The sequence below is a fragment of the Monodelphis domestica genome, chromosome 7 (assembly GCF_027887165.1).
Source record: "Monodelphis domestica isolate mMonDom1 chromosome 7, mMonDom1.pri, whole genome shotgun sequence".
Lineage (NCBI taxonomy): Eukaryota > Metazoa > Chordata > Mammalia > Didelphimorphia > Didelphidae > Monodelphis > Monodelphis domestica.
Genome location: NC_077233.1, coordinates 137482953 through 137508440, shown reverse-complemented (window position 1 = coordinate 137508440; position 25488 = coordinate 137482953). Strand labels below are relative to the sequence as shown.

General features: G+C 47.3%; 1 protein-coding gene and 1 non-coding gene across 2 annotated transcripts in view; both read right to left on the bottom strand.

Moving 5' to 3' along the window:
* The window catches only part of PKD1 (polycystin 1, transient receptor potential channel interacting), a 126433-nt gene that overhangs the window by 24599 nt on the left and 76346 nt on the right, over positions 1-25488 (bottom strand). The window contains exons 14-26 of the mRNA XM_001366899.4: positions 25354-25487; positions 20883-24499; positions 20254-20403; positions 14402-14545; positions 13932-14211; positions 10879-11092; positions 10049-10208; positions 9302-9454; positions 7905-8049; positions 7063-7674; positions 4180-4336; positions 3031-3283; positions 1647-1842 (exon numbers count right to left, since the gene is read on the bottom strand). Coding sequence (XP_001366936.3) covers positions 1647-1842; positions 3031-3283; positions 4180-4336; positions 7063-7674; positions 7905-8049; positions 9302-9454; positions 10049-10208; positions 10879-11092; positions 13932-14211; positions 14402-14545; positions 20254-20403; positions 20883-24499; positions 25354-25487 — 6215 coding nt within the window. The remainder of the gene's footprint in view (positions 1-1646; positions 1843-3030; positions 3284-4179; positions 4337-7062; positions 7675-7904; positions 8050-9301; positions 9455-10048; positions 10209-10878; positions 11093-13931; positions 14212-14401; positions 14546-20253; positions 20404-20882; positions 24500-25353; position 25488) is intronic.
* On the bottom strand, positions 21268-21330 carry MIR12379 (microRNA mir-12379). Its single transcript, NR_162947.1, has one exon. It is a non-coding gene; the product is annotated as a microRNA mir-12379 (primary transcript).

The following is a 25488-nucleotide window of genomic DNA, read 5'->3' as shown; positions in this document are numbered from 1 at the left end:
CCTCCATAAAATGAAGGGGTTGAACTAGATGGTTTCTTTTTTTCTTTCTCTTTTTTCTTTTTTAAGCCCTTACCTTCTGTCTTAGTATTAATTCTAAGACAGAGGAGTGGTAAGGGCTAGACCTCTGGGGTTAAGTGACTTGCCCAGGGTCCCATAGCAAGGAAGTTAAAGGGCATCTTAAGGTCCAAATCATCTGGTCCTACCTACTAAGTTGAATGACAGAATCAAGATCTAGAATGATCTCAACAGGTTAAAATGAATATTTGGAATTATGGGCACAAACTAATAATATGGACTGTAATAGGGGTAAATGTAGGGCCTGAAACACACATTCAGCAAATTTGAAATAAGGAAGGCAGACCTAAGCAATCAGGTCATTCAGAAAAGATGGGAGGACTTCAGTAGACTGCAAACTCAATGAGGAGAATAGCAGTGAAAAATGAATTTATTCTCAGGCTATCTTAAAACTTAAGCATTGGACATGTATGACCCAGTGGAATTGCTTGTTGGCTCTTGGAGGGGAGAGGGAAAAGGGGAGGGAAAGAACATGAATCGTGTAACCATGGAAAAATACTTAAAAATAAATTAGTTAATTTTTAAAAATTTAGCATTGGAAGAAGGGAGTTGGGCATCCCACAGTAGTAGACTCTGCTTAGGTCACACTGGAAGCGCTGGGTTCAATCTTGGGAGCCACATTCTAAGAAGGATGATGAGAAACTGGATTTTGTTCAGATAGGTAACCAGGATGGTGAGGGGACTCAGGACCTTGCCCTACAAGGCTCAGTTGAGAGAAAATGGGGTTGCTTATGCTGAAGGGGACTTAGGGGGGCCCAAGATTACTATCTTCAAATATCTAAAGAGCCTCAACTTGGAAGAGGGATTCAAATGATTCTCCTTTCCAATGATTCTACTGTTCGAATAATCCCGCCCCAGAAGACAGAACTAGGATGGGATCGAAGTTATGTAGAGGTAGATTTCAACTTAAAATAAGGAAAGACTGCCCAACGATTAGACCTGTCTGAAAGTGGAATGGGCCACCCCGGGAGACTTTGAGTGCCTTATCATTAGAGGGCTTCACTCAGAAATTGGAAGACTAACTTGTCAGGGATTCTTGTTCAAGTGGGAGGTGAACTGGATGGCCTCTGAGTCTCCTCCAAGTGGCAGATCCTAATCCTGTCCTCAAGATCTCAGCCCTTATAGAGGGAGTGTTAAGGTCAAGATGGTCTAGTGAAAGTGACAAGCAGGCATGATAGGTAATACTACTAATAATAGCATTTATAGAGCGCGTTAAGGTTTTTAGAACTCTTTACCAACATGATCTGATTTTATCCTCATAATGACTCTGGGAGGCAAGTGCTATCATTACCCCCTTTTTATAGTTGAAGAAAATGAGGCACACAGGGGTTGAGTGACTTGCTCAGGTTCACACAGCTAAACATAGTTACAGAGTTGAGGCCAGGTCTTCCTGACTCCAGGCTTGGCACGCCATCCACTGTACTATTTAACTGCTTCTGTGATGCGAGATTTAAGTGAGGCTGTCCACATCAGACCCCAAAGCCAGCTAACCCTTCCCACAGCCCCCACAGCCCCTGCCCGCCCCCTCCCGGCCCCTTGCCACCAGTCCAGCTGTCTCTGCCTGTTTTCACCTGAGCCCTGGCCCCAGCCAGTCTTCACAAGAATCTCATACTTGAAGCGACCATTCTTCCCACAGAAGGGGATGATGCTCACTCGGCTGACATCCATCAGGTCCAGCTTGTGGACAATCAGAGCTGTCACGACATAGGTGGCCAGGCACACAGCGCAAGTCAGGAGTACAATATAGTTGATGCCTGGAGCAGGCTCCTGTGCCAAGAGAAAGAATGTCAGGCCCAAGGCTGGCACTGGCTCCATTGTGGGGCCCAAACTCCCAGCTGACCAGTCCCCATCCCTATTAACTATTTTCCAGCCACACTGATCTCTTGGCCTCTTCTTACAATCCCCCTTCCCCTAATAGGAAGGCTCCTCTTTTAAATGAACCCAGAGGAGATAGTATTTTAAAATAAGAAGTCCTTTTGTTGGCAGAGAACATTTTTAAAAAATGGAGTAATCCTCTCGCTATGCTTTTCTTATTAGAATTTCTTTCAGCACAGATCTCTGAATCTCCAGGTTTAGTCTTCATTGAGCTTTCTTAGGGCAGGGACCGTTTCTCCTGATTTCAGTGCTGACCACTAGAGCCTGGCACATAAATGCTTAAGAAATGATTCTTCTCTTACTCACTCATTGATTCATTTAACTTCTCAGGGGCAAGTAAGTGCTTTTTTTTCTCCTGGAAAATACTTTGTATTTTTTTTCCCTAATATTGTATCTACATCTTCTTCTTGTTCAATTATCTCAGTCACATCTGACTCTTTGTGACCAAATTTGGGGTTTTCTTGCTAGAGATACTGGGGTGATTTACCATTTCCTTCTCCAGCTCATTTGAGAGATGAGGACACTGAAGCAAACAGGGTGAAGTGGCTTGCCCAGGGTTACAGAGCTAATAAGGGTTTGAGGCCATATTTGAACTCTGGAAGTTGAGTCTTACTGACTCCAGGCCCAGCCCTCTATCCACTGAGCCCCCCTCACTGGATCTACTTATTTTTCCTCAATTATAAAATGGGGCTAATAATGGTACCCCTCTCTCAGGGTTCTTGTAAGGCTCCTTCCCGCACTTATCTGTGTACGTGTAGTGACCGTCACCCCTGCCCCAGGAGAATATAAGCCCCTTGAAGGCAAAGACTGTTTTGAGTTTGTCCTTGGATCCTCGGCACCTAGCACAGTTTCTTGCCTACAGTAGGTAGTTAAATGGGTTTGAAGTTGTATCAAACTGAAATCCCTTGTCTCTTCCTCCCACCCCCTTCATCTTCCTCCCTCCGCTTCCTCCAGTGCTGGACACCCCAGCGTAGAGTTAACTAAAGAGAGCTCATTTCCACACAGCCCATTTTCCAACCCCAGTAAACCCACAGCATTTGCCTCAGGGCCAAAGACACTAAAGAAGGGAAAATCACTCACAGGAAAGATGAATTGGATGGAGCTGGGGGGAACAAAGAGACTAGCACCAAAGGCTGTGAGGTGGCGCGTCAGACAGACCGCCTGGCTGGGGGAGGTCTCTTCCAGGGGCACGATGCCCTCTGTCTTCCACATCATCTCCTTCTCACTGAAGTACTGGCACAGTGATGTGTAAAGACCCACCGTCACTTCCACCTCGGACCAATGAAAATGGCTGGTCATATTCAGGTAGTAACTTGCTGTTGTGTCGTCCGTTCTAGGGGAGTGGAAATAGGTAGAGAGCCACAATTGAAGGGCTTTGGGAAGAAATCATGGATCATCTCCCTATGGGCCTGGAGTTTTCATATCTCCTCTATCTCCACCTCTAGCCCCAGGACCTCAAGATTTCTTCTTTTTTTAAAAATTAAATTAATTAATTTAGAATATTTTCCCATGGTTACATGTTTCATATTCTTTCCCTCCCCTCTTCTCTCTCCACTCCTGGAGCCAAGGAGGAATTCCACTAGGTTTACATGTATCATTGTTCAAAACTTTTTTCCATATTATTAATATTTGCAATGGAATGGTCATTTAAAGTTAAAACCTGACCTCAAGACTTCTGATGGAATCAGTGTCACGACTCCCTTTGGAAAGCCTGGTAAAGCCTCTGGACGCCAGCTCAGAAGGAGTTATTCTAGAAGTGTGTGACACTTTTCGGAATAATATTTCTCAGGATGATATTTTTAAGTGTATAAAATAAAATCAAGGATTCCAAAAAAAGTCAACTATGTTGAAATAGTTATTAAGACGTTCTTTAAAATACAAGTTTTTAAACTTGTTTTACAAAAAACAGCCCCTTGAGGAGAACCCATCAACTAGAGGAAATCTCGGGCTCTGCTTTGGGAGCCAGGATGAGAAAAGAACTTGACCAGGAACGAGGAAACTGAATTCTAGGCCCAAACCACCTGCCTGACAGGGATATTTTCTTAGTTTCCTCTTGTGTCAAACAGGGATGATGTTTTCCTTCCTCACAGGGTACATGTGAAAACACCTGAAAAACTTGGGCCACCATATTGAAGGAGAAGTATTTTGATGTCTTCTCCTCTGCCATTCAGGTGTTCCTCCATACAACATTGCCCAGAGCCCCGGTGCTTAAAGAAAGCAGGCACGTACCCTGGAGAGATGAAGAAGGTGTAAGGCCTGTGGTCCCCTCCGGCCAATGCCTTCAGTCCAATCTTCTTGCTGGCTGTGCAGTTGTACTCATTGGGCTGTGGGGCTGAGTGCAGATAGACAGCAAGGAAGGGTTCGGGCTCCTCGGACAAGTATCGCTCTAGGACATGGCACAGGGACAAAAGTGACCGTTATGATGGCTGAGCCATTCCAGAGAAGCCTCCATGGGAGGAAGAGGTTCTAGCAAATCCTGGCACCTCCAGTACACAAGACCAAAAACAACTTCTTTGTTTAAAGTCTAGGCTTGAGAATGAATGTGGGCATGAGTATGAGGGTTGGAGGGGGAGCCACAGAGGTGGGAGGGCTCATATTTTGGACAGTGGACCTTTCCCAGAAAACACTATGAATGATCTATAGCTCCCATGCTTTTTTTTTTTTAACCCTCACCTTCCATCTTAGAATCAATACTGTGTATTGGTTCCAAGGCAGAAGAGTGGTAAGGACTAGGCAATGGGAGTTAAGTGACTTGCCCAGGGTCACATAACTGGGAAGTGTCTGAGGTCAGATTTGAACCCAGGGCCTCCTATCTCTAGACCTGGCTCTCAATCCACTGAGCCACCTAACCACCCTTTAACAGGCATTTATTAAGCATCTACTATGTGCCAGTTGTAATAAATGAATTTATGAATCAACTAATCAGTCTTGCAAATGTCATCTAACCTTTCTGCATTTCCATGTGCTCACCTGTAAAATGGAGATTTCATCTATTAAATCTAGTATTATATTTGCAGCTGTGATTTCCTTTAAGAATAGATATGTCTATATCAATCCCTTACTAACTAAACTGCAGTAACTCTCTATTGACTCTAGGATTCTGCCACTTCTGTCTAGTTTTTAAAGCCCTTCTTTAAGCCCTTGCCCCATCCTATTTTTCCAGCCTCACTGGACATCAGTCTTCATTCCTCAATCTATAATTCAACCAAATTAGCTTTCTCTCTGTTCTTTACACATGGCAATCTGTCTCTAGTCTTTGTGCATTTCACTGCCTGTACCTTATGCCTGGAAATCCTTTCTCACAGTAGCAGCTAGATGGCTCAGTGGATAGCCCCAGACCTAGAGATGGGAGGACCTAGCTTCAAATCTGGGCTCAGATACTTCCTAGCTGTGTGACCCTGGGCAAGTCACTTAACCGTTTTTTGCCCAGCCCTTGCCCTTCTATCTTGGAGTTGTTACTAAGGCAGAAAGTAAGGGTTAAAAAAAGGAAAGAAAAGAAACTCTTCCTCACCTCTGCCTCCTAGAATCTCTCTCCTCCAAGAGAGCACCAAGCACTGCTTTCTACATAAAACTGCTCCTAATTCCTACCAAATGCTAGTGTCCTCTCTCCCTAACTCCCATGTATCTAATTATTCTGTATTGATTCTCTTTCTATTTATTCCATATATCCGTAATTATGTTGTATCACCCATTAGAATGTATGCTCCTTGCAAGAAGAAATGATTGCTTTATTCTTCATACCTGTATTTTGTGAAGAAAATTGTGAGAAAAACTGTGGAAGGGATTAGGACAGCAAGGGGTTAACTGAGAACTGAGTGAACTGCACTGACTCTAACCTGTGACTCAATTCTGGAGCTAGTTTAGTTTCCTTTCTATTCAATTATGGGCTTCATTCAGATTCTGTCTTGGCAGAAAATTTTATTCAACTGGGAGAATTGGGAGAAAACCATATTGCACTGTTTGAACCTAGCCCTGTGTGACTGGGAAACCAGACCACCTCCACCTGACGTTTAGAGACCTTTCACCAAGGACCTAGGTTATGCTGACCAGAAACTCGGTCAGATCCAAAGACTGATGTAAGGAGTTTTCTCGTACTTGGATATCTCAAGCAAAATGTCATATCTGAAAACTGGTCCCATACTGATCAGTTATTGTTTCCATTTTCCTTTGATTGTTTAAAGCTACTTGGAGGAGAGGGAGACATCCTTTTCCTGAATTCAGAGAATTATATCTGTTCACGCTCTTCCTCCCAACTTGGAAAGTCCTTAACACTCTCTCTCTCTCTCTCTCTCTCTCTCTCTCTCTCTCTCTCTCTCTCTCTCCTTCTCTCTCTCTCCTTCTCTCTCTCTCTCTCTCTCCCCCCTCCCTCCTTACTTTCCTCCTTCCCTTCTTCCTTCCTCCCTCCTTCTCTCTCTCTCTCTTTCTTTTTCTTCTTTCCTTCATTTATTTAAACCCTTACCTTCCATCTTAGAATCAATACTGGGTATTGGTTCCAAGGCAGAAGAGCAGTACGGACTAAGCAAAGGGGGTTAAGTGATGTGCCCAGGGTCACACAGCTAGGAAGTATCTGAGGCCAGATTTGAACCTAAGACCTCCTGTCTCTAGGCTGATTTTCAATCTGCTGAGCCACCCAGCTGCCCCACTCCTTAATCTTTAATCCAATTAGAAATCAAATTTTCTAATGCTGTATGTTCCCTTTTAATTAATCAATCTTATTTGACTGTTTTTACTGTCTCTCCTGTAGTCAGGGTCCAGTCCTAAAGTGAGGAAGGAGCTTGGCCCCAATTTGTTTGGCAATTGTCATGCATTGCTTAAATCAATATGCTCAGAAGATCAAATCTTTGTTTCCTCAATCATTTCATCTTTTGCTGGTTACAATCCTCCGTGCTAAGACAGTGGTGCTTGGCCCATAGTGGGTGCTAATAAAATGCTTGTTGTTTGATTGATAAGTTTTATAAAGTTTACATGATCTCATTTGATAACCATATTCTAGGGCTGCTGAAAGAAGGACACAAAATAATGACTGTAAAGCCAGTAGAAAAGGATAAATTTAAAAACACCCCAGAGAAATGTGCCACCAGCCCCGAGAGCTGCCGAGCTCACTCTACCCACCATTCAGTACAGTGTAGGTCAGCTGAAAGTGCAGGCCGGCCTCAGGGTTGTGGTTTTCGGGGGCGATGATGGCGCTGACAGATGTGCGAGGTTGGATGATGGCGGTACTGGTGGAGAGGACTCGGTCCCCACCGCCACCTCCACTGGTGTTGTTAGACACCTTGACGGTGATGGCCTTCTCGGATCCCAGCCGCTCTATTGGGATCTGGGCCCCTGCCTGTGTCTGGAAGGCCATGGAGGCCACTTTGGTGGAGACGGTGTAGTTGCTGATGTAGCCAAAGGGGAAGGGGTTGGAGTCCACGAGGAAAATGAGCTGAACGACGTCAGTGAGGTCAGAGAAGGTACTGTTGAACGCAGGTGGGATGGAAAACTGGCAGTCAGAAGTGTTCTCGTAGCACAGCAGGCTGAAGGGGTCCGAACGTTTGCCTTGAGCCACGATCTCTTCCCCGGCCAGGGTCAGCGGTTCCTCATTCAGCACGCGAGACTTCATGAGGATTCTCATGAGGTCCGACGACAGGTTATAAGCCCGGGAGGCCATCAGGCCTCCTGCTGCACACAGCTCTGTGGGCACTAGGCCCTGGGGATCTGAGTTCACCAGGTGAATGAGGTCACCTAAGGGAGATAAAAAGGCAAGACAGTTAGTGCCAGCCTTGTAGCCTGAGCCCCAGCGTGCAAAGCACTCAGCTGGACCTCCAGGAGCAAGCAGAAGACAATGGAAGCTTTTAATCCCATAGGAAAGCCCCCAGTGAGAGAAAAGGGGTCACTCTTCCTTCCCCCTCTTCTTGGCTCCATGCCTTCCCCCATTGCCTGTGCTGGCTTCCTGGGCTTGCCTCCCGCCTCACCAGTGATGTTGAGGATGTTGTCAGCAATGGCTGTGGGGGTCACTGTGCCTTGTGTGGTCTCATTTTGCAGGATGGCCATCATGTTCTCCAGCTTGTTCAGGGTTTTTCTGAGGCAGGAGGGGCACACGAACTCCTTACTTGCTACCTGTGGGGAGAGAGCCCAGTGACGTAGGTTCCGTCCTCTCTGCCTGCATCCAGCCTGTCTGAGCACTTAAGTGGCCATCATTTTCTTCCCCAAAAAGGATATTTGTATTGTAGAATGACCAACTGTGATAGACTTAGCTATTATTGGTAATACAATGAATTAGGACAAGTCCAAAGGACTTATGACGAGCAATGCCATCCATCTCCAGAGAAAGAACTGTTGGAGTTGGAATACAGATAAAAGCATAGCATTTATGACTTGTTTATTTGCATTTTTGGTTTTATATGATTATTCTCTAATAAAAATGAACCATATGGAAATATGTTTTGCATGATAATACATGTATAATCCAGGACAAATTGGCTGCCAGTTCTGGGATAGGGGAAGGAAAGGAGGGAGACAATTTGGATCCTATAACTTCAAAAAACTTATGTGGACATTTGTTATTACACATCATTGGTAAAATAAAATATCTTTATTAAAAATATTTGATGCAGTGATCCTGAACAACTAGGAGGGATCTACGAGAGAGAACACTACCCACATCCAGAGGAAGAACTGTGGGAGCAGAAACACAGAAGAAAAACAACTGCTTGATTACATGGGTCGAGGGGATATGGTTGGGGATGAAGACTCTAAATGAACATCCTAATGGAAACATCAACATGGAAATAGGGTCTGATCAAGGACTCATGTGATACCCAGTGGAATTTCGTGTTGGCTATGGGACGGGTGGGGGGAGGGGAGGTAGGGAAAGAATATGATTCTTGTAACCAAAGAATAATGTTCTAAATTGACTAAATAAAATTAAAAAAAGATATTTGAGGTTCTACCCTCATTTCCTGTTTCACCATCACTCCCAACTATTCACTCACATCATTGTCTTCTACTATCCCCAGCCCCCTCAGTCCTGGCTTCCTAACACTATGAATCACTAGCTCTTCATTGTCCCCCATCCGCCCTCCCTTTCTCACCTTTGCCTTCCTGCCTCTCCCACGCAGGGCTCGGCTACCCATCTTAATATCCCTTGATCTTTCTGACAACCTCAGCACCTCCAAAAGCTTATCCTGACAGTCAGGTAAGGTCAAATAACTAGAGACCGGAGAGGCACTGATTTAGTTTGAATGAACCCAACCTGAAGGGGAAACAGATCTAGTCCCAGCCAGTTTCCCAGGGCGTCCTACAAGGTGGGTCTGAGCTGTTGGGGAGGAAAGGGGGCTAGGGAGAGTGAGAGTAAGGTGGCTCAGCATACCGTGCACTGTGCCAGGGCGGCCGAGATCTGCTGAATATCATCCACCGTGTTGACACGAAGGGAGACAAGCATCTCGGTAATGTTTTTTCGCATCAGCCCCCGGAGTTGCCTCTCGTGGCTGGCCTCTTCCTCAGAGGATGTTACCTGTTCATACTGACAGGAAAGGAGGAAACAGGTGCTTCATAAGAGCACAGAGCAACACGGGGGTTTGTATACACCTCTGAATACACACCTCCAACTCCTCTGAGTAATTAATGGTGTTTAAAAAGAACCTCTGATCCACTGACGGAGGGCTGGGATTACTTTTCATCTCTGCATCCCCAGCACCTAGCACAGAGCTTAATAAATGTTTGTTGATATGGGGTGGTGGTCAGGGAGCAAAGAAGGTGATCACTTGAGATCTCTCTGTTATGTACCTCAGGAAACCATCTTTCCAACTTTAGCCATGGCTTTGATCATCCACCATAGGGCTCCCCAGTCTCTTTTTTTTAACCCTTATCTTCCATCTTGGAGTCAATACTGTGTATTGGTTCCAAGGTAGAAGAGTGGTAAGGGCTAGGCAATGGGGGTCAAGTGACTTGCCCAGGGTCACACAGCTGGGAAGTGTCTGAGGTCATATTTGAACCCAGGACCTCCCATCTCTAGGCCTGGCTCTCCATCCACTGAGCCACCCAGCTGCCCCCTCCCCAGTCTCTTGCTGCCTCCCCTGGTTTCCCAATCTAGGGCAGGGGTGAAGATGGCACTAACCTCATTGAGGACAGAGATGAGAGCCAATGAATACTCGATGACATGCTGGGGGTCGGCCTGTTTCACCAGCCCTGGCAGGACTGTCTCGGTCAGGCTGTACAGCCAGTGGGTAAGACAGTGGAAGCTGGGAGAAGGCTCGGGCAAGGTAATAAGCAGAGACCTGGAAGGTGAAGGTCAGACTCTGAGGTAGTCTGGGTGGCAGCAACTCAGTCCCTCCCACTGCCCAAGAGCAGTAACTAGACTCCTAAGCTGCATAGAGAAATGGATCCTTTTGACCCTTCCCACTCTCAAGAAACAAATCACTCTCCCCATCCTCTCCCTCTCATGATTAATTCGCTTCACCCTCCACAAACACTCATTTTCTCTTGATCCCTTCAGTGCTCACAGGCTCACTGTTAAACGTATCTGACTTGGATCATGGATGCAGAGCTGGATGGGGCACCAGAGGTCATGAAAGTCAATCCTTTCATTTGAACCGATTAAGAAACTCAGGTCCAGAGATGTGAAGTAAGTTCACAGAGGTAAATAAGGGGCAGAGCCAGAATTCAAACCCAGAACCTCTGATGTTGAATCCTTCTACTGAATCAAACTGCTTGTTTGTATATTGTTTCCCAAAGAAGATCAAGTTTCCCCTGAGCATCCCTTCTGCCATCCATGCCAATCCTTTTTCTAACTCTGCCAACCCCCTGAGTGCCTGGTCCAAGGCTTTGTGTCCACAAGGGTCCCTCAGTTACTTAGTACAGTGCCTGGCATAGAGTTTATTATTTATTTATCTTGCATAGGCTGGTGCCTCAAGGTTCAGAATGGCCCTTTGCCTCCCCATGCCTTACTTGTTCAAGGCTACCACGGCGGCACCTAACTGGTCCTGCACGACTACCGAGAGATCCACAGTGAAGTGGGTCTTAAAGCCGGGAGGCAACACCGCTCCATATGCAGAGAGACTGCCTTTGTAGATGCAGAATTCCTCACAGTAGCCTTGACGGCAGCGCCGCATAAGCAGGGAATACACCAGTGGAGCATTCTCATCCTCCGTGTCCCGCCAGCCTGCAAGAATCATAGCCCAGGATTGTCCCTCTGGAGGCAAGAACTTCTGACCATCCGACCTTGTCTCCACTCCCCTTCTCCTCCCCTTCTCCGTACCCGACCATGGACACACCACAGCAACAGTTAATATCCTTTGTGGAGAGAAGTGGTGGGAGCTGGGTGGAAGGGAGGAAATGAGCACTTGGACCCTCACAACACACCTGGGGAGTAGACGCAGTGGGAATGAGAGGGGTAGAAATGGACCACAATCATAACAGGGACTTAGGTGCTTCTCTATTGAAACTGCACTCAACAATCATCAGTGACCTAATTATCAACCCCAATGACTTCTTCTTTTGTCTTTACCCTCCATGACCTTTAATTTTGTGGCAAATTCAGGAAACAGAAGATAGTTTAGTCTATGTCGGGAGTCATGGCAGGGGCAGCTCTGGGTTGGGGCTCTAGGAATGCCTCAAGGAGGAAGTACAACCTGTGGATTATCCTGGAACACAGCCCCGTGGTCCCACCATAGTCATGGCTCTGAGATTTTATTTTATGAGCTTTTAAAACCATGACAAGGTGAAACTGAGTCATCCTGTTCTATGAAAAATTATAGAACAAGATGGAGCTCAGTGGCAGACTTCAGAAATTGGATAGATTGCAAAATCGTATTCCTTCCTTGTTCCAGAAGTCATCATCTTCACTCTTTCCTTTTCAAACTCAGACTTTCTACTCGCTCTTCTTCTGTCTACAAATACGCTCAGGTCTTCCCAATTAGATAGATACTTTCTCTTGGACCTGTTCCATTTTTCTATCCTGTATCTCTCTTTCACTGTCAATCTTCTTTAAAAGTTGTCTGCGATGGGCAGCTAGTTGGCCCAGTGAAGAGAGCATTGGGTTTAGAATCAGGAAGACTCATCTTCATGAGTTCAAACCTGGCCTCAGGTACTTAACTACTGGGGGTAGCTGGGTGGTTCAGTGGATTGAGAGCCAGGCCTGGAGATGGGAGGTCTTAGGTTCAAATATGGCCTCAGACACTTCCTACCTGTGTGACCCTGGGCAAGTCACTTAACCCCCATTGCCTAGCCCTTACCACCCTTCTGCCTTGGAGTCAATACACAATAGTGATTCTAAGACAGAAGGTAATGGTTCTTAAAAAAAAAAAGTTGTCTATGTCTACTTCCTCCTACCCACTCTGTCCTCAATTTGGAGCAGCCACCACCATCTCTACTGTAACTACTCTCAATGGTCACTTGTCAATCCCAATGGCTTAAAAAAAATCAAACAGTTCTTACTTTCTATGATCTTTAAGTAGCCTTCAAGAGTGCTAACAGTGCCTTTCCAATGGGTACTCTCTTTTTCCACTTGGCCTCACTCCACTCATTCTCCTCCTACCTCCCTAAGCACTTCTTTATCTTCTTCCCAGGATGGGTCTATCCTTGAACCGCTTCCTTCTCTGCACTCTCTTCCTTGACAATCTCATTGGTGTCCATAGATTCAATTATGTAGGAAATCCCCAAATCTGGCCTCTTTTCTGAGCTTTGGAACCACATTTCTCACTGACCACCTTATATCTCTACCTAGAAGTCTCACTGGCCCCTCAGACTCAGAAATGAACTTGTTATCTTATGCCAGAAACAATGAGGTTACCTTTCATTTTTCCTTCTTTTGCCTCATTTATCCAATTAGCTACAAAGTATTATTACCTCTACTTTTATAAAAATGTCTCATACTATATATCTCCTCTCTTCCTCTTGCTACTCTCTTACTATACAGATCCTCATAATTTACCCAGACGACTGCAATTGTTGCCAATCCATCCTTCACAGCATTGCTGGTCCAATCCCTCTTATGTATAGCCATATTACTCCTCTGCTCAGAAATCCTCAGTAGCTCTTTAGTGACCACTGAGTCCGGTTCAGACTTCTTTATCTGGCAAACAAAGCCCTCACTGATGTCATTCACATTTCCAGCCTTCTCTTTATTTCCCTGCATATTCTCTCTGGTCAAGCCAAATGGACTCCTCTCAATCTCCCAACATGTCCTCTGCTCTCATTTCCACATCTTTGCTCCTACTGTTCTCTGTCTTTCAGTAGCAACCTTGTCCCTAGAGTTTGTTTAGGACTTTGCTTATTCCTGTCTACTGCACTTACTGGGTGGAAGTGTATATTACCGAAACTGGTGTTGGTGATGTGCCTTCCCCCTCTCTCTCCCATTGGATAATATTTAATAATATAAATTTAATAAAATAAAGTCTGCTAGGGTAAGGATCTATGCTTACTTATATGCATTCACAACACCCCTCCACTCACCACAACCTCAGGGACTAGTAGAGTGTTCTGTATATGGTAGGCACTTAATTTTTTTTCAAAACCCTTACCTTCCAATACTATGTGTTGGTTCTAAGGCAGAAGAGTGATAAGGGCTAGGCAATGGGGTCAAGTGACTTGCCCAGGGTCACACAGCTAGGAAGTGGCTGAGGTCACATCTGAATCTAGGACCTCCTGTCTCTAGGTCTAGCTCTCAATCCACTGAGCCACCCAGCTTCCCCCTATGGTAGGTACTTAATGTTTACTGAATGAATGAATAGAGGTGGTCCTTTGTGACCTGAGAGTCAGAATTCCTGGGCTCTCTCCCCAGCCTCTCTCCTTCATCCTTCCCATCTCCCAATCATTGTGTGATCTTGGACAAAATGTCTGACCTCCCTGAGCCTCAGCATGCCACTTTGGAAAATAGGCAGGACCCTTCTGGACCATAGGAAGGCAACAAGTGAAAAGGTGAGACAATTCTGTGGGACATAACTTCCAAGGAACCTGAGTTTGATTGTTACTGGTGGCGTGGGGTCAAGGAATGTCCTTACCTGTGCACTCAAAGTGGACCTTGGTGGTAAGAGCCTTGACAGCCTCATGGGGGAAGAGGCGGCAAGAGCCCCCAATAGGAGGACGGTTGGGGAACAGATCAATGGAAGCAAAACCTTCTTCCTCCCCAGAGCAGCCCAACACAGTCAGGGTGAAAGTGTAGCCCTCGCCATCACGAAGCACGCCTCGCCTCAGAACCAGCCGCATGCCTGAGCTGCCAGTTGATGTTGTTGACTCATCCAGTACTAGGGATTTGTTGCTGAATGTCTGGGCTGCCCATCGCTGCAGGGTAAGACAAATAACTAGGTGTATATAAATGATGGGCACACACATGTACACATATAAACACAGCCACACAGAAACATGCAGATTCAGACTCCTGTAGGTGGAAGGACAACTTAACCAACCATACTCTGCCCTTGTGTGGTCCCCTTCTCAAATCCTCATCCCGTGCCTGTTCCTGGCTCCTTACCCCTCGCTTAGAGCCACTACTGCAGTTGTGGCAGGTCCCCTCCAGGTAGACGTAGGAACTCTTGCTCACTTCATACACTGATTGTGCTTTGCAGGAAACACATTCCAGGGACACAATGGGCACTAAACCATTCCTGATCAGCACCTAGACAGAGAAGATGTCAACAGAGTGGGCTGGGTTGTGGCTTTAAAAGATTACTCTATTACAAATATGAATAATATGGAAATGGGTTTTGAGTAATAAGACGTGTATAAACCAGTAGAATTGCTTGTCAGCTCCTGGAAGGAGGAGGGAAGAGGGGAGGGAGAGAAAATGAATCATGTAACCATGGAAAAATATTCTATAAATAAATAAATAAAGTAATGGGGGGGGGGGGAAGAGTAGGCTGGCTGCCTCTGCCTGAAAGTCTCTGCCTACATTCTCTCTCCCCTCTGAACTGTCATATATATAAAATTCTTACCTTCTGTCTTAGTATCAATTCTTTTTTTACAACCCTTACCTTCCATCTTAGAGTCAATACAGTGTATTGGTTCCAAGGCAGAAGAGTAGTAAGGGCTAGCCAATGGGGGTTAAGCAACCTGCCCAGGGTCACACAGCTGTGAAGTGTCTGATACCAGATTTGAACCCAGGACCTCCCATCTCTAGGCCTGGCTTTCAATCCACTGAGCCCCCCACACTCCCCTTAGTATCAATTCTAAGACAGGAAAGTGGCAAGAGCTAGGCAACTGGGGTTAAGCAACTTGCCCAGGGTTACACAGATAGGACGTATCTGAGGCCAGATTTGAACCTAGGTCTTCCTGTGTCCATTCCTGGTGCTCCATCCACTGGGCCACCTAGATGCTCCCTGTCCCGTATATTGATGCTAATATGATCCATGGCAAACTGGAACAAGATCCCTGCCTGGTTTCAGGAGCAAATGAATAGGAATATCATTAACTTTTCATTATCTATGCCAAGAGACAGCAAAGCAGTCAGATATTACAAGGAACAGTTGGTATGACATACCCAAATGGATCTGTGATGTCATCATTGTAGATATTTCCTCCAACAAGGCAAATTGGAACCCATCCATGCCTGCCCCTCATGAGTGACTCTTGTCTGTGTTCATCCATGAGCCCTTATGGGGTGGGGTGGGAGAGTGGTTCTAGAGGGGCCCAGTTATTCATAGGCCACGATATCCGTAAAGAGAATCAGCAATAATATTCATGGTCCCTGATTATCTATGTAGGCATATATGTAGTAAGAGGTAATATATGAAATAAAAAATAGAAGTCTGGTCTAAGGTAAGGAGGAAAATAGACCTTAGAGCAGCATTGGTGAAGTATTGGCACGCATGCCGGGCTGGCACTTGGGGAGTTGCTCCGTTCCCCCTCTTCCTAGCACCTGAGGACATTTTTTGCATGCCCTGCCCCTTCGTCCAGCTGTCCAAAGCCAGCATTTCCTCCCTCCACTCTCTGGGGTAATGTGCTGGCTCACAGGCAGCCTGAAGTTGCAGTTTGGGCACCTGAACTTGAAAACTTTCGCCAATGCTGCCTTAGAATCCCTGAGCCTTAGGAGGGTGTGACTCCTGCCCATAATACAGCAGTGGATGAAGAGATCTAATTCAAAGAGTGCTGATTATATAGGAGGTGGTAGAGAAACATTCCATAACAAGAAGTCTACGTGAAAGTCCATGAACAAGAAGGGGAAATGAAAGAACATTTTAGGGAGGGTCAAGGAAGGGGGAAACACAAGGAATCTTGTAGTGTGTTGTCTATGTCTTCCATTAAAGTCTTACCCAAAGCCCCACTGTGTTCGCTTTTATTGTATCAATATCTTTTTTTTAATACTGATATGTGATTTTTGATCTTGGTATATTTTTATTGATATCACTCAATTTCCCACTGCTTCCTGCCCTGAATATTCTCCCTTATGAACAGAACCATCTCATATAGTAAAGAAGAAAAGAAAGAAGTTAAAAAGAAAAAGGCTCTGTGTTTCTGAAGAGCCTACTCGGCCAGCAGAGGGCAAACTTGGGCAAGTCTTAGTGAGTTGGAAAGATTTAGAGTTCTGTCCTCAGCCAGAGGGAGTCACCAGCTGCCTTTAATAAACTGAAGTCATCAAGTCCAGATGGCAGCAAAAGCAGAAGGAAAAGAAAGCTAGCTCTGGAGTCAGAGGACCTGGGGTTCATATTCAGCCTCTGATACCAATTATTTGCTTGACTTTGCTTAAGTTGTTCAATGTCAATCAGCCTCAGATTCTTCATCTGGAAGGTGAGGAGGTGGTACTGGATGGAATCTTAGGCACCTAGCTCAAGATCTATGACTCTACAGCTCAGGGTATGGAAAGAACTGGCAAGTTGGCATTACTGAACCACCATCGGTGCCCTTTGAAGGACTATGGAGAGCTGGAGATGGGCAACTAGTCTAGTTTTCAAACAGGATGACAATAAATCCTTTCAGCTATAAGACAGAGGATCTTGACTAATCCTGGGAAAAACTATAGCATGCTTTATTAAAAGGATGTTTTTTGAGCACCAGAAAGGGAAGCAGTGATCACTAAAGAACTAATGTAGCATCATGGTGGTTACTAAGTTGGTAGATCATGAAAATGCTATAGACACAGTATGCCAAGACTTAAGCAATGGACACGACCAGTCTCTCATGATATCCTGGAGATGGAAGTCAGGTAGATTTCAGAGTTTCTTAAAGAATCATCCCAAATAGGAGTGTTTAAGGGGTCACTATCAATCTGGAAGGAAGCATTTAGCAGAGGCTAGGCCCTTGGCATTGTTCTATTCTGCATTTTACATCGATTACTTGAATGAAGGCAAAGATGGGTGGAACAAGGGAGCAAATATTTATTAAGTGCCTACCAGGTGCCAAGTTATGGGGGGGGAGGTAGGTGTTGCAGTATTTTGGTAAAGTTATGGGCCTGGAATCAGGAAGACTCAGCTTCCCTGAGTTCAAATCTTCCCTCATACCCATACTATGTGCGTGACTGGGCAAGTCACTTAACCCCATTTGTTCAGTTTCCTTATCTGTAAAATGAGCTGGAAAAGGAAATTGTAAACTGTTGCAGGTTCTTTGCCAAGAAAATCCCAAATGGAGTTACAAATAGTTGGAAACAACTGAACAAAAAATGTGCTAAGCCCTGTGTTAAGTACTTTATAAGTGTTATCTCATTTGATCTTTCCCACAATTTTGGAAGGTACTGTTATCCTCATTTTACAGTAGAGAAAAGAAAATCGAGGCAGGAAGAGGTTATGTGACCATACAACTAATAAGTGTCTAAGACTATATGTGAACTTAGATCTTCCTGATTCCAGGCCTAGTACTCTATGACACCCAGCTGCCAATTAAAAAAAAAAGGCATGTTTATTAAATGCAGATGACAGGAATTTAGGAAGGATTAGACTAATTAGAGTAAGCTCCTTAAAGGCAGGGACTGTCTTTTGTCTCTTTTTGTATCCCCAGGCCTTAGCCCTGTGGCTGGCACAAAGTAGGCCTTAGTAAATGTTTATTGATGGGTAACAAACATATTGGATGACAGAAATGAGTTCAAGGGGAGAATAATGGGTTAAAACAAATAAGAAACATCTAACAAAGATAAACATGATTTTAAAAAACTGAATAGGGAAGACATGCTCAGAAAGGAAAGACTTCATGGAATGCTCTAGGTATCATTCTTTGGTCCTTGTTCTATTCAGCACTTTTATCAGTAATTCCATGGTAGACTGAAGCTGGGAGGGAATGCTAATATGAATAATTGACATCTGGGGTAGCTAGATAGCACAATGGATAGAGCACCTGGCCTGGAGTCATGAGGACCTGGCTTCAAATTTGGTCTCAGACACTTCCTAGTTACATGACCCTGTCTGCCTCAGTTTCCTCAACTGTAAAATGGGGACAATAACACCACCCATGACCCAAGGTCGATGTGAGAATCAAATGAGATCAAAATTGTAAAGTGCTCAGCACAGTGCCCAGCACATTGTAAGTGTTGTAGAAATGTTAGTTCTTCTTATCATTGTTATCAATTGGCCTTTAGTGTGCATCACCCTAACTACAGCTGTCTCAGGGGCCAATTTTAACATCAATTTGAGGTTCTTCTGACAGATAGTGGGGTCAGAAGACTGATAGGTGGTGACCTAGGAGCCAGTTGGTGAGAAGAGAGGACCTCTTGGGGATTTTTCCTCACTCAGGCTCTCACCCCAATCTTATCTAGGAAACCTAATTAAGACAGACACCAGCTGAGGAGAGGAGACAACTATTGGCATTGGTTCATTCCGAAGGGATGGAATGTCCTGGGAAGAGCCTGAATTACATTCTGGGTTGTGATTTTGGGTGTCACGTGTGCATGTTTGACGTTGGTCAACCCAGACTGCCGAAATCCATCTGGCACTAAGACTTTCCACTTTTCCACTGACTACCTTTCTGCCGATATCTTGGGATGGATAGTCTTACTCTAGTCTTCTCTGGGTAAGTCTGCTCTGCCCTAGAGCCACTTCCTACCCTCACCTCCTTCCAATCAGCAAAGTCTAATGAGTCCACCCCCTCAAAGGATGCAAGAATGGTCTGGACCCCAAATTAAAGTCATCTCTGAGGCATAGAGGTAGCATAGTAGATAACAGTCAGGCCTGGAGTTGGGAAGATCTGGGTTCAAATCAGCCTCAGACACTTCCTAGCTGTGTGACTGTGAACAAATCACTTAACCTCCATTGCCTAGCCCATGCTGCTCTACTGTCTTAGAACTGATACTAAGACAGAAGGTATGAGCTTTTTCTTTTTAAGTCTTCTCTTTAGAACAATATAAGATGCAAAATGAATAATTTTGATTATATTAACTTAAAAAGGTTTTGAACAAACAAAATCAATGCAACCAAGATTAGAAGGGAAACAACAAACTGGAAAAAATTTTATAACAGAGTTATAAGAGTTTCTCTTATCTATATATCTTATATAAGAGTTATATAACAGAGTTATATAAGAGTTAAAGAATTTCTCTGATAAATTTTTCATTTCTCAAACATATAAAGAACTAAGTCAAATTTATAAGAATCCAAGTCATTCTCCAATTGACAAATGGTTAAAGGATATGAATAAGCAGTTTTCAGATGAAGAAATCAAAGCTATCAATAATCATCTGAAAAAATATTTGAAATCCCTCTTGATTAGAGAAATGCAAATTAAAACAACTCTAGAGGTACCACCTCACACTTATTAGATTGGCCAATATGACAGCAAAGGAAAGTAATGAATGTTGGAGGGGATGTGGCAAAATTAGGACACTAATGCGTTGCTGATGGAGTTGTGAACTTAACCAAACATTCTGGAGGGCAATTTGGAACTATGGTCAAAGGGCTATAAAGCACTGTATACCCTTTGATCCAGTAATACTACTAGGTCTGTGTCCCAAAGAGATAAAAGTCTTCTCTTAATCATCTGCCTTGGAGGCCAATAGTTCCTCCCTCTTTAACATAACTAGTTACGTTGAGTTGAGAAAGAAGTAGAATTTGTCCCAGAGAGAGTGAAGGGGGAGAACAGAATTACGTTTGTTTGGACATCAGTTTGCATCTGAATGCACATTTCTGCACCACTATATATTGGTTTTTTGATTGTCCACTCTTTGGATTCTCCTTCCCTTCTTCATGATTTGGCTATATTTCTTTCTAGCCAGACTATATCATTCTTGACTCTCCAAGACCTGTCTCCTTTTACCTTGTCAGAGAGAGGTCACCTCATTGGAAGGTGTGGATACGCTTCTAATTCCTGGTCTTGGATACCTTTTTAACGTATGCTCACCCATCCCTTGGGTAGAATAGCCAAGGAGTGTTGCCTCCCTGGAGAAGGGTCTGGAGCAGTGATACCCACCGTCTGATTGGTCACTTCTTCCTTTCTCCCTGCCTTCCAGACTGTCAGGTTGAATGTATATTCGACGCCAGCTTCAAGCCGCTCCTTGGGAATGGTGATAATGCTGCTCCCCCGGGGGCCAAAGTTTAGGGGACACCCTCCAGGATGACTCTGTACGGCGTCGGGGGAGATGGAAAGGGAAAGAGAGAAGCAATCAGACAGACGACCCTGGCCTGGAAGAGGAGGAGGAGGAACCCTTCCACATAGCCGTCCTGTTAGGAAGGGAGATCTCCCAAGTAACAGCTGGTGGCTGCCCCGGGAGAGAGTCCCTCTAACGTCTCCCCTTCTCATTTTGACTCTACGTCCGGAGGGACAGTTACTACGCAGACTCTCTGAGAGTCTCCTGTATAAGGATTAATCGGTGCCTTCACATTTTTCAGGAGTCTCTGGCAGGGAGTAGGGGCTAAAGGAATTTCCCCTGGTTATCCCTCCTTCCTCATGTCAGTCACTTTAGATTTCAGTGTATGTGCTTGGCAAGCCATCGTAAACCAGCGTCCCTGCCTGTCCCGAGCGCCGCTGTCCTGGGGTCTCTGCTGCCTGTCCCCATCCCCGACCCTGCGGAGCAGCAATCCCACCGAAGCTCAACTGACCTTGGAGGAAGAGACGCAGGCCCAGTGGAAGCTGAGGAGGGTCTGGTCGCCGTCTTCCAGGTTGGGGTCATAAGACTTGCCACCATCCAGCACTAGGTCTCTGGCGTTGGACCAGACTCTGTAGGAGCCACCATCGATGATGGGGACAAGGCGGCCTGGGGTCACCGTCACATTGGCCTGAATGCTGCGCGAGAGGGGGGTGTCCCCGAAGGACACCACAAACACAAAGCAGTAGTCCCCCACGGCCAGGGCCAGGCGCGGCACCACCAGCTGGGGCCGGCTCACATCCACGCCGGGCAGCGGCACGTGGGCAGAGCGCCGGTAGTGTAAACAGCTGGCTGCCCGGTACACCTTCCAGTGGTATTCGGTTTGGTAGGTGACACAGCCCCGCAGGTTGATGTGCGCCTCCAGGTAGCTGCGCTGAGACCTACACATCACTACCTGCGTGGGCAGGGCCACCTCCACCTCGGGTTCCTCGCACTCCAGCACTCGCACCGTCACTGTGGTCTTGGCCACCAGGAAACTAACCAGGTTGGAGGCGTTGACCTTTATGGTGTAGTCCCCGGGGAAGAGGTACGTGTGGTTGGACGAGGGGGTGGCGGTCACGTGCGTCTGGGACCCATCTCCGAAGTCCCATCGATAGAACACCCGCCGGGGGCTGGGCGTCGTGGCCGCCTCGAATTGTGCCGATCGGTTTGTGAAGCAGCTTTCGGGATGGAGCTCCACGGCCTGGATGAGGTCCTGGACCTCGATGGTCCTGGTGAGGTTGACGCTGCCCAGGTCATTGAAGGCATGGAGGTGAATCTCGAGCTGACCGGCGGCCACAGGGGTGTAAGTCACCTCTCGGCCAGAGAGGATGACCAGAGAGTCACCCTGAACCTTCTGCAGGGAGAAATACCAGGCGTACGAGACTCGCGACCCCCTCTGGACCCGGGCTGTGAAATTCCTCTCCCCACCCGTGGGTATACCTAGCTCACAGCAGCCCACGATCTGGAGCCCCCCGATGGCTTCCAGGACGGTGATCCGCACCTGGACCTGCTCCCAGCTCACGTGATTCTCTGCCTGCACAGTCACCATGTAGTCACCCACTCTAGGGAAACTATGGGAGAAGTGAGGCTCCCCCAAAGCGGTGGTGACTCCCCCACTGATCAGGAGGCGGTAATTGACATCTGAGCCCGCGGTCAAGTGGATGTTAAACTGGACCCTTTCCCCTGGTTCTACCACCCTGCTGCTGGCCCAGAGCTCCAGGCCCTGGATGGGGTCCTCCACTGTGATGTTACAGCTGGCCGTGGTCCAGCTGACAGCATTGGAGGCGTTAAGCCGGATGGAGAAGGCGCCGGCGTGGGGAAAGACCGCGGCTATTCTCTGGCCGCTCCGAGGGCCGTCTGGCAGCTCCCAGGACCAGCTCACGTTGCTCCCGAGCTCCAGGTCCCCCCAGAAGTAAACAAGGGAGCCCGAGGCCACAAAACGGCTGCCTGACTCCCCGCAGCCAACGGTGAGGCCAGCCACAGGCTCCTGCACATCCACGTGGACGGTGGCATTAACCGAGCCGAGTTGGTTCCCGGCTGTGACAGTGACTGCCCACAGCCCCGGGCTGGAGAACGAGTGGACGATGAACGGTTCTGCGGCCTCCACGGACACCCCCTCCTGCAGGAGCCAGGCATAGGTGATGCTGGTGCCACTGGATATCTGGGCACTGATGTTGACGGACGTGTTCACAGCAGCCGGGTTGGGGGAGGCGGAGGCCGCCAGCTGCCCCACTTCCTCCACAAACTCGAGCGTCCTGTTGACGACGGCACTCCCGAGCATGTTGATGGCTTTGAGCTGGACGTGGTAAGTGCCAGCCTCGAGGACGGTCAGGGAGAAGACCTTGCCGTGGGCCGCATGGCTGAGGCCGCCGTCCTGCTGCAGCGCCCAGCTGTAGGAGATGTTGGTGCCGTCTCTCACTGCCGCCTGAAGCTGCAGGGTGCGGTTGGTAGGGAAGCAGCCACCTTCCCCCCCACCCAGCATCTGTAGCCCCTCGATCTGCTGCAGCACATAAATGAAGATGCTGTCTTGGAGGGAGCTGACTTCGTTCTCGGCGGTGACAATGATGTTGAAGGTCCCCACAGAACGGAAAGTGTAAGATATGGTGGAGGAGCCTAGGATGGGGGTGCATCGGTCGCAGAGCACCCAGGAGTAGTGCACGTCGCTCCCTGCCTCCAGCGTGGTAGTGAAACTCACGGAGCCATTCAGGGGGACCACCGTCCTGCTGGCGTTGACGCTCAGGCCCTGGATCCGCCTCTTGACCGTGACATTGAGCTGGGCTTCACTGCGGCTCACCTCATTCCATCCCACCACACTGATTGTGTAGCTGCCTGTGTGGTTGTAGGCATGGATGACCCGCAGGCCCTCCTGCCTCTGGCCATCGCCCAGGTCCCAGCGGTAGCTGGCCGGGCTCCCACTGCCCAGAACAGAGAACAGGTAGGGCTGGCTCAGCTCCAGCACATGGGAGCTGTTGACCTCGATGCTCGTAATGCCCAGGGGTTCTTGTACCTCCACGAAGGCCGTATCGTTGTCTGAGGAGACGTTGTTGGACACCGTCACGGTGACCAGGTAGATTCCGGGGACTCTGTAGGTGTGGCTCGCCTCGGTGCCTCCTGAGCGGGCAGAATCATTGGCCCCGAAATCCCAAGAGTAGCGGTAGAGAAAGGGAGGGAAGGCCTGAACCTCCAGCGTGGCTTCCTCTCCAAGCTTCACAAACTGTCTTTCAGGCTGAAGAGTGATGTTGCTGACCTCAGGCTCCACGCACACACTGGTGAAGTAATGGGCCTTGTTGACAAGGCTGGACAAGACCAGCGAGAGGGGGAAAACCCCACTTCGGGTGAAATTGTGCATCACTGTGGGATGGCCGTAAACGGTGGCATTAGATGAGCCATCCCCAAAAGTCCAGTCGAAGACGTAATGGGTATAGTCCCCAGTCACGTGGGCCGTTAGCTGGACCTCAGGCTGTTCGGGGATGCAGGACGAAGGCTCGATCTTCAGCACTTCCAGGACAAAAATGTGGATGGGCAGGACCTGGAAGACGGAGCTGACGGGGTTGGCCGCGGTCACTTGGATGGTGCAGTTCTCGTCCTTCAAGTAGACATACTGCACAGAGGCCTCTGGGCCCGTCAGCACTGTGCCATCGCCCATATCGAAGGTCCACGTAATGTTGTCCCCGGCTTCCACTGAAGCATTGACCACGACGGCCATGCCCTTTTCCGTGGCCGCAGTCGAAGTCACTCGCAGGCCCCGGATCTCCTCAAACACCCGGACAGAGAGGCGAGCGCCGACGCTGCTCACGGTGTTGTTGACCGTCAGGCTGATGTTATATACTCCTCTGCTCACATACGTATGGGTGACCTCTGGCTGATTCTGCAGCACCACCGGGGAGCCGTCCCCAAAGTCCCACGTGTACAGGATGCCAGTGGGAGAGGGCAGTGGATGAGGCATAAAGGTGATGGGGTGGCCGACCCCGAGAGCCCCACTGTCCGTCCTCACAGTGACATGGGGCAGGGAAGCACGGACGCTCAGAGGCACCTGTTGGGTCAGGTTCTCCAAGGTGTTGTACACAAACACTGTGATGTTGTAGTCACCTGAAGGAGACAGATACGGGAAAGAGAAAGCTGGTCAGTCAGTCATTCCACAGATTGTTTAAAGCATCAGTTGGGTGCCAGGCACAATACTAGGTGCTAGGGATACAAAATGAGAATGAACAAGTTCACATTCTATCGGAGGAAGCAACACGGCAATGTGGAAAGAGCCCTGGTTCTGGCGGATTAAAATCTCACCTCTAATTCTTACTACCTGGTTGGCCTTGAACAAGTCATTTAACTTCCTGGGTCTCGGCTGCCTCATCTGTAATGTGAGGTGGTTGGGCTAGATGGCTTCTGAAGTCCGTTCTGTCTCTAGTACTGTAATCCCATGTTAATAAGTATATTAAAATGAATACAAAACAAATACCAGGCAATCTGGAGGGAGAGGATAACTGGGGATGTCAAGAAAGGCTTTTTTTGTAGGAGGTGGCACTTGAGGCAAAAGGCAGGAGGGGGTGCATTCTAGGCAAAGGAAGAGACTGCAAAAACACAGAGATGGGAGATGAAATATATGTGAGGAGGAGCGAGGAACCAGTTATTCTGTCCAGCATTTCAGAAGGACCCCCAAACCCTGAAAGTCAGTCACACTAGAGTCTGAGACGCAGTACCCCACTCCCCATGCTGATGGTACGGTTTCTTCCATGGATCTCGACAATACTATAAACTCAGAAAGGCCCATCATTGAGAACCAGGTAAGAGAAACAGAGATTTATCTCACGTCAATAAACCCAGGCAACATGCAGTCCTGAAGGAGGAACCGAGGGGGAGAGAATTGCCGATTTTGACTCGCCACTTTGGAATATCACAGGAAAATTGGGAGGGAGAGGAAAACTGCTACCCCTGACACTGCTTACCTGGGACATGGTAGGTATGCGTGACGTTGTGTTCAATTAGCACTTGATGGACTCCAGGCTCAGGAACCAGAAAAGACTCATTGTATGGGGGCTTGAACTGACCGCTCTCCTGCTCCCCATCCCCAAATGTCCACC